The 8,888-nt window shown below is 51.4% G+C and overlaps 2 protein-coding genes across 2 annotated transcripts; one reads left to right on the top strand and one right to left on the bottom strand.

Moving 5' to 3' along the window:
* Positions 1-149: 149 nt before the first annotated feature.
* Positions 150-1,676, top strand: LOC131214213 (neurogenic protein big brain-like; the record flags this gene model as incomplete). Its single annotated transcript, XM_058208593.1, has 3 exons — positions 150-357; positions 430-1,265; positions 1,385-1,676. Coding segments are annotated over 3 exons (1,336 nt in total), but the record flags the coding sequence as incomplete, so codon positions are not given.
* A 2,296-nt stretch (positions 1,677-3,972) lies between these two features.
* On the bottom strand, positions 3,973-7,701 carry LOC131214212 (neurogenic protein big brain-like). Its single transcript, XM_058208592.1, has 3 exons — positions 7,501-7,701; positions 4,512-5,284; positions 3,973-4,393 (listed from the first exon to the last, which is right to left on the bottom strand). The coding sequence occupies exons 2-3, from the start codon at positions 5,282-5,284 to the stop codon at positions 3,973-3,975; spliced, it is 1,194 nt and encodes a 397-aa protein (XP_058064575.1). The 5' UTR covers positions 7,501-7,701.
* Between the last annotated feature and the right edge of the window lie 1,187 nt (positions 7,702-8,888).

The raw sequence follows: 8,888 nt of genomic DNA, 5'->3' as shown, positions 1-8,888 counted from the left end.
CGCCAGATATGCAAATCATCTTAATCCCCGCAAATGGGCCGTAAAACGTTCATTATTACGGGGATTATTAGTTCACTAAAAAAGCGGTCTCAGTCCCCTAAAGGCAACTCATGGCTCATGTTTCCGGCTTTTTTCTGTCCCTCCTGCAGCGTAACAGTGCCGGGTTATCAAGGTAATCTGCAGGCTGCTGTTTCGCACAGTGCTCAGCTCGCTCCCTGGGAGCGCTTCGGCGTCGAGTTCATCCTAACGTTCATCGTCGTCCTGACTTATCTGATCTCGACAAACTCCTTCCGGAAGTACTTCGGATCCGCGACGGTTGCCATCGGTGCTGCGTACAGCGCCTGTAGCTTCGTATCGGTAAGTAACCCACCGCCGGAATGGCCTGGCTAAGGCACATAATATTCCTAATGTTCTTCCGATATCTCTCAGATGCCCTACCTCAATCCGGCTCGTTCGCTCGGTCCTTCGTTCGTGCTGAACAAGTGGGACAGCCACTGGGTGTACTGGGTGGGTCCGTTCATCGGTGGCATCATCGCCGGGCTGATCCATCAGTTTGTGTTCACACCGAAGCCCCGGTCCCGGAGTGCCACGAAGGCCGGCACGGGCTGTGCGAGTGTGGCCGCTAGTAGCACCGCCCCGGACGAGGTCAACAACTGTACGGTCGATCTGAGTAAGCTCGGAGCCCAGGCAACCGTCGGAAAGTTCCAGAACATGCGTCATCACGCCGGGACACTTCCGTCACGCTTTTGTCACAGCATGTACGCGCCCGGTGATCAGCCGACGATCAAGATTGAACCACTGGAACCGATCTACGGGGCGGCCAAGTCGATGTTCGGCAAATCACCGCAGATGTCGCGCTCGAATCTGAACCGCTCGCAGTCGGTGTACGCCAAGAGTAACACGGCTCTGAACCAGGAGCTACCGGCTACGGTTGCGGCTACGGCTACGCTACGCCCAGGGCAACTGGTGCCGGCCCAGAGTCTGTACCCGTTGCGAGTGTCCCAGCAGCCTCATACGGCCCACAGCCAGAATCAGAACGTGCAGAATCAGCTTCACCAGCGCTCGGAGAGTGTGTACGGGATGCGGAACGTAATCCGGCAGCAGCAGCTGGCGGAGCACCTGTCGCAGCAGCTGGCCCCACGGCCCAGCCACACCCACTCGCAGGTGGCGGAAGTGCAGGGTTCCGGCCCATTCCAGTCCATCTACGTCCGGGGCAATCCGAGCTGCTCGACCGATGCACTCCGGGACGTCCATGAGCAGGCCGGGTAAGCATTCCCCGCTTCCGTCAGTTAAAGGAGCCAGGCCGTGTGTACTGACCTAGACGATCGTTCTCTTTCTAACGGCTAGTTCCCTTTTCTGAACCGCTCCTCCCTCCTCTCCGTAGCTGCGATAAGCTGCTGAACACGATGGCCCGCGCCCAGGAGCGACCGGAATCGCTGTACGCGGCCACCCGGCGCATCCACTCGACGCACTCGGATGACAGCTCGTACGGATCGTACCATGGGGCGGGGGGCCCGACGGCCAACGCTACTCCACCAACTCGGGAGCACTCCGGAGGGAGCTACGCGGGACTGCTGGGAGGTGGTCGGCCGATGGGACATTCGCACGGACACCGAGGGGTGATCGTGCACGATCCGAGCAGCACGATGCCGCCACCGCTCATGACCTGCAGCTAAGCGGACTGCCGCGTCCCGAATGACCACCCTCCTGACCTCCTACAGGCCACCGCCCCAACCAATGAGCGTTCAGGCAGTTAGAAGTCTATAAGTGTCGAATTTGCGTGTACAATATTCTATCTCATACATAGTGATCCTATTAGCGCGTAAGAACGTTATTTATAAACCGCACGTAATCCACTACTACTGCGTAGGGTGTTAGTAAGTTATCGCATATGTAAGTTCGAAAGTATAATACTCAAACACAAACACACGATCTTTTGTATGATTTGTAGCCGAAGACTGAACCGAATAAAAAGATAGTAACCCAGCCAGCAAGCAAGCAATTTGGTTTTTATTTAATTGATTACAGCCGTCACCTTCGTGAGGTCCTGAAAACGCGCGATTACCTCGATCTGGGTTGGTTTGCGAAGGATCAGTGTGTAATGGAAGCGTCCGAAGACGTTTCACGCACTGCGGATTGCATACCTTTAGGCGGTTATTGGGCGAGCGATCGGGCGTGCGATCGATCTTAGCGAGGATTCTACACCGGCGTGTTCAACCGGAAGCCGGTGCTTCCAGCGGATGTTCCCGTTGCCCAATAGATCGATCACTCACCGTCCTTCCGCACTTCCTTCCTACTAGGTGGGCGAGGAGCTGGAGCTGATATTCCCACGGATCTACACCGGAACCGCGCGCCAGCTGATGCGCTTCGTACTGTGTGATAGGGCTGTTCATTGTAGTGTTGCTAGTCCTTAAGATGCTCGGCCTGTATTTATTTCCACACATTTTCTATTAAAACCGCTAAAGTTAGAAACTGTCGTTAGAATTTTCTTTACTTCCGCTGAAATTGGCAATTTCTGGCCACCTAAAGAAATTTGGGAGGAAACCCAGATAAGACTCGTAGCAAGGCACGAAAGCAAATCAGTTTCCGTCGGCAGCTTCAAGGAAAACATTTGGGAAAACTCCACTCGCGCTTTTCTTTTCTTTTATTTTTTCATTTCTTCTATACCAACGTTTATTAATTTTTTAATAGAAGAAATCCGCCTCAAAAATTCGTCAAAATTTCGCCGTCTCGGCTTGACGACCCGAAAAACCTTTTCCGCTTCCCAAAAACTCCCGCTTGGCTCCCACAAAATACGGGTAAATTTTAACAAAACCCGGAAGATTTCAAGCAATTTGATCGACATTCAGTTGTTGTCAATTTTGCCATGAATCCAACGGGAACCGTGAAGGGAAGCCGACCACGAAGTCTGATCCTCTGAAACGCCGGATAATCGAGCAGCGAGAATGAAATGAGGCGTGGCGATGCACGCCAGGAAAAGCCTTGCCATAGTATTTCGTTTAAAATGGGCAGCTTAAGTAGACACAAGCAGAGTGAATTTGTATACTTCTTTATTAATCGTTCGTTTGAATTCCTTTACAGTTTAGTTTATTGTTTTTTCCCTAATTTCAATCACAAATAAATATGTACAATGCCCGAAGTGGCACGAAATTCTTGTTGGCGCAAGTAACCAAAAAACCTTGCAACGGTTCTTTACGTACCTCTCACGCGTATATCGATTGTGGCATAAATCTATGAAGATGATAACTTGTTATTCAACACCGCAAACACCGTTTTATCTAAGCCTATCTATTCAATTCAGAACCGGAATATACGTGGCCGCTCTCTCTCTGCGTGTGGACCACAAGCCTAACTATTGATGTGATGAGAATGAGACAAAAAAAAAAATGGTGGAAAAATAATGGAAAAATAGAAACATAAACAAATAAAAAGGGGAAAACAAAGTACACAATCTAACTATTTACATTTGTACTAAAAGTCTCCGCCGAGTCCTCCCGTGGTAATACTCTACTGGCCAACAGCTCTCGATCAGTCTGTGACTATGGATTCGAAAAGTGAACAGGAGGATCGCCTTCGATCGCTGCTATCGAGTGGAAGGGAAACTCGATGAAACTTCTTGTATGGCAATTGGGAAAGTGCAATGGTTTCGCGTCCTGACACTACTACCATGACATGCCGCTGGCGCTCGAACCCGGAAACGGATCCGCGCAACGAACCTCTAACCTCTAAACGCACTGGGGGTTTTGTCGCAAAGTTTGTCTCCTGGCTGGCCGGCTGGCTGGCCACGGACAGCAAACCTTGGTTGCCTATCTAAAACGCACTCGTTCACACACAGCACACAGACACGCTCATTTCTCGTCCAAAACACACTTACGAACTAGCTCCTGAGGACCGCAAACGCTGGCGATCCGGGAGCAACTAGCTAATGGTTTGTTGGGGTAAGGAGGATCGATCGGACCACCTCTTCTTCGTCTAGTTCTGCCGCACCGGATGCATGGTGTAGGCCATCGTGTGGTGCAGCGGCGGTGGCGGCAGGCTAGTGTTCTGTATGCTGGAAGAGTTCTGCAGACTGCGAGGTGGCTGCGGTTGCTGCTGATGTTGCTGGAGTTGCTGCTGCTGATGCTTCTGTTGCTGATGAGTGGCCGACGAGGACGAGGACGTTTTCCGTTCGTAGCTGGGCTGCGGCAGTGTGGCCATGGTGGGGTTGAAGGTGCTACTGCTGTTGCTGGTGTTGCGCGTCGGTGGGGTTAGAGCCGGCCCAGGACCGTGGTAGGATCCGTACGAGCTGTCATCCGATTGGGCCGAGTGAATACGCCGTGGTCCACCGTACATCGATTCCGGACGATTTCCGCCGGTGCCGCGGGCGAACTTGGAGTTCAGCGCGTCGTCACGGCTGATGGAGAGAGTCGGGAGAAGAAGGTTCAAAGGAGAGAACTGTCAGTTCGGGAAAGTGGTCCATTAGAAAAGGGTTCACACACTTTCGGTAGCAGCCACTGTGTCCGCTTCCTTACCTATTCGGGTCGCGGTCGAACTTGAGCGCATCGGTGGAACAGTGAGGATTGTTGCGCGTCCCGTAGATCGGCTGGAAGCCCTGTTGCTCTACGGTTCCGCCCACGGGTGGGTGCGATGGCATCGGCTGGGGCATCCGATCCGACGGGCCGACCGGTTGCCGCATGGAACCTCGGATCCCGTAGATACTGTCCGAGCGCTGTTGGAGCTGGTTCTGGACGTTTTGGTTCTGCAGATGCGTCTGGGGTGCGGTGACGCGCAAAGGATACAGGCTTTGGGCCGGCACCAGCGGCCCCGAGCGGGCCGGCAAGTCTCGATTCAGGGCCGTGTTGCTCTTGGCGTACACCGACTGCGAGCGGTTGAGGTTGGCACGCGTCAGTGGCGGAGATTTGCAGTACATCGACTTGGTCCCGCCGTAGATCGACTCCACGCGCTCAACCTTCGACGTGGGCTCCGCGGTGTAGATGCTCTGGCAGTACCGCTGCTGGCTACCGGACAGTGTCCCGCTCGGCGCCCGGTACTGGTGGTACTTGCCCTGCTGGTGCGCCGGCTTCTCCAGGTCCATGTCGTAGTTGATGTCATCCTCCGAGTTGAGGCTGGAGTCGGCGTCGTCCTTCGAGCGGCTCAGCGAGCGCTTCGGGCAGAAGATAAACTCATGCAGCAGCCCGGATACGGCCCCGCCAACCATCGGCCCGAGCCAGTACACCCAGTGGTTGTCCCATTTGTTCAGCACAAACGATGGTCCGAGCGAGCGGGCCGGATTCAGGTACGGCATCTGTCCGGGTTGAGAGAAGACGGCGAAAACACGGCACATTAGGATCTTTTGTTGGGCAAGCTTTTGTCAGTTGTCGTCCTAGACACGCAAGACGCACAGGAGACGCTTTCTACCGACTTCCGTCTAGCCGAGACTTGAGCCAGAAACGAGCTCTCGCAACGCATCTCCAGTTGGTGAGGAACAATCAAAATCTACCTGGGTCCTCTGATCCCCGAATCCCAAGTCCGGCCGGGATCTTGGGTAAACTGATTGTCTACGGCTGTGAGAAGGATATCCTTTTCTTGACGCGCCCGTCAAAGAAGCGCAAGCGCAGCGTCCACATCGGAACGAAGATCCGGTCGCTTTTTCGGCCGACCGACACCTCCGACGATTTACGGGTCCTCTGGCTGGTGGCTCGGGGAGCGCCCCAAGACAACCGCGCCGAGCGCAGAATGACATAAAAAGAAATGTTCAAAACGAACGAACGAAGCATTGGAAATAAACGCCGCCAGCCCGAAACGGCGCAGAGCCGCAGATACCTCCGCTGGGCAGGTGTTTCTTCCTGATTCAAATTTCATACTTTCCAACTCTACACGCGGATCGCCCACAGTGCCCCGACGAGGGGCACATGTCCACCGGAGCGTGGACTTTTTTTTTGGGTCTCGGTAATCTTTATTCCCTTTTCGTTCCTTCGTCCTTCGGCTGGCCGCAACGCTCTGTATGCGTCGCTGATGAAGGGGGAGAGATCGAGCATAAGTGAAGCATAGAGCACAAGCATAGACTTTTATGCTGGTGCCTGTAAAAAACGGCCTGTCTGTTTGCGCACACAGTTCGCCCTAATAGCGATTGTGGCCACCGGTGGGTATACGAGTGTGTAAGTGTGTTTTTAGTTCATTATACAACTGTGTCTGCTGGGACTAAGGCACCGGACTATCAATTGAGGCGAGAGAATGAACATAAAACGGTTGTCGGTTTAAAGTGACTCAATGTACTGGGTTGTTCAATAAGTTTTTGCCTCAATACCAGATGTTGATTATGTTGATAGACTCTTCATATGAACGTATGTGAAGTTTCATTTCAATTAATTTAGTATGGACTTGTCGCAGTATTTTCACAATAAAAAAATCGAGCACCGTGCAGTGAATGAATTTTTATTTTTGGAAGGTTTAAAAGCCAAGTAAATTTATGAACAAATATTGAAAGTGCATAAGGACTCCTCGCCTTCAATTAGGGGGTTCAAAAGGGGATTTCTGAGTTTAAACGTGGTTATACTACGCTTCAAGAATATCCACGTCAAAGACGTCCAAAAATAGGTACAACAACTGAAATCGTAGAAAAAGTACAGAATATCGTATTGGAAAATCGTAGAATCACTGAAACAGGTTTAAAACAAGGCCTAGCCATCTCATTGAGCAGTATAAACAATATTTTGACTGAAGTATTGGGCTTTGGCAAACAGCTGTTTGCAAAATGGGTGCCGCATTCGCTAAAAATGAAACAATGCACCAGGTCACAAAAGCATTTTGTAAATAGCAAAAATCCATGAATTAATATTCAAATTGTTGCAGTATCCAGCGTATCCACCAGATTTGGTCCCTAGCGAATTCCATCTATTTTCAGACCCAAAAAAATCGTGCGTGAAAAGCGGTTTTTCATCAAATAATGACGTCATAACAGCCGTGGAAGCGTATTTTGAAGGCGTTCCTGTTTTTCGCTTCAGGGATGGCATTCTGAAAATGGAGTCTCGTTGGAACAAGGGTATTGATGCTCGGGAAGGCCTTACTGAATAATAAAGTGAATTTCAACCCATAAAAATTCGTTTTTCTTATCGAGGCAAAAAACTTGTTGAACAACATAGAACTGAACTGAGAACAATTTTAATACAATCGTAGGAAAGAAGATATTTCAACGCCTTTTCAATAGTGTAAAAAATCACACAGTTCTGACTTATTAAAGGCGAAGTGAAAGGAACCACAACGCAATCGGTTATATTGCAAATATTCTTGTATTAGACATCGGACCGGTTTTTGACAAATTTCTAGCTGCGAACGATATTAATCGAAGGCCCCTCAACAAAAAAAAGGGATTCCAAAATGGCCAGTTTTTACGGTCTGGAGTGCGAGCGGCGTTGAGACCACCTTCCGGAAAGGTCATTCCGCAGGTTCTTCCCAACCGTCCATCGAAGGACACGGAACGATGGTACCTGGGCCAACGGGAAGAATGTCGTTTGATCTTACCGATACGAAGCTGCAGGCACTGTAAGTGGCCCCGATGGCGATGGCGGACGAGCCGAAATACTTCTTGAACGAGCTGGTCGAGATCAGGTACGACAGGACGACGATGAACGTCAGGATGAACTCGACGCCGAAACGCTCCCAGGCGGCCAGCGCCGAGCTGTGGGAAACGGCGGCCTGCAGATTGCCCTGATAACCGGGCACGGTGACACTGCAAACGGAGATCGAGAGAGAGAGAGAGAGAGAGAGACGCAAAGGTTAATGATGTAGGAAGATTGGAAACTGACAACGGGGCATCGACGCGCGGGATACCGTTTAAATGTTCGAAAGAAATGCACAATGCACTAAATGGCACCCGAGCGAGTGTGCGACGGGCAATTTGGATAATGCGCCCTGCAGGATTGCGCCCAGGATTGAACGACGGCGCAGGTAACGAAGGCCTGGCCTCTCCCGGGCCCGGCCCCTCGGCTGAGGAATGTTTGGTCAGAATTCCCAAAATTGACAGCGAAACGAAATGTGCGATAAAAGCCCGAAGATCTGGCCGAGCTAGAAGAGGGACTCTCGTTAGGTGTGAGGAAGAAAATAACCTTTAACGCCAATTATGGAAGCAGATTTCCGTTCCAGGCACATTTTTAACGGACCGCAAACGGGACACCTCTAATCGGTCCACACTCACTGTCGCTGGTTTGTAGCTGGAAGTCCAGGCCTGGACCGCCTGGACCATCCACTTTACGTCGTTGACCAGCAATTCAGAGATTGCAAATTCTTCTCCGACCGCGACATAAATGCGTCCCGAAGCAAGTTGCGGCTCTTGAGCCAAATGTCGGGCGCCGTCCCTGCACATGGTCCAAAACCAGAAACGTTTTGTAGCCATTTGACAAAAGGGAAACAACTAAAAAACATCTAAAATACATTTATCATTGTCTGTGCGCGGCCCACTTGTTTCAAAGTTCGGAACCCAGGACCCAGGCCAGGACGAGGGCCAGCGCAACAACAAGTGCCATTTAATTCAATTACAACCTCGGACGAGCTCTCGGGGTGGTCCTCAGAATCGGAACCGCGAGCAGAAGGGCGTGTTTTTAGTGTAATTTCATTTGAATGGGTCGGTAACGAACGCCGTATTGTCACCTATCGAAGGGGAAGTGAAACCTGTTCCTCTTGCCAGGATGCTACCACGCGTCCTGGGCGCACAGGGGTCTTCCGCCAGGAGTGGAGTGGATTTTAAACTTCATCCGCGTAATTGATACATGTCCTTGGGAGGGTTTTTTAAACGTTGGCCCTACAACTTGCCCGGTAATCCGCGATCATCGGAACCACACTTCTGGCGGGCGATAAGAACCTCGACTGACCCCGATTCGCGGCAGCATCCGGAAGTTGGCGGACCCTCCAAA

The sequence above is a fragment of the Anopheles bellator genome, unplaced genomic scaffold (assembly GCF_943735745.2).
Source record: "Anopheles bellator unplaced genomic scaffold, idAnoBellAS_SP24_06.2 scaffold00266_ctg1, whole genome shotgun sequence".
Taxonomy (NCBI): domain Eukaryota; kingdom Metazoa; phylum Arthropoda; class Insecta; order Diptera; family Culicidae; genus Anopheles; species Anopheles bellator.
The sequence above is the reverse complement of the archived record's forward strand: the minus strand, read 5'-3'. Positions and strand labels throughout refer to the sequence as shown.

Coding starts and splice junctions, on each gene's coding strand:
- LOC131214212 (XM_058208592.1), bottom strand. CDS start 5,284: ATGCCGTACCTGAATCCGGCCCGCTCGCTCGGACCATCGTTTGTGCTG. Junction 4,394..4,511: donor TTCGACCGCGACCCGAATAG/GTAAGGAAGCGG, acceptor TCTCTCCATCAG/CCGTGACGACGCGCTGAACT.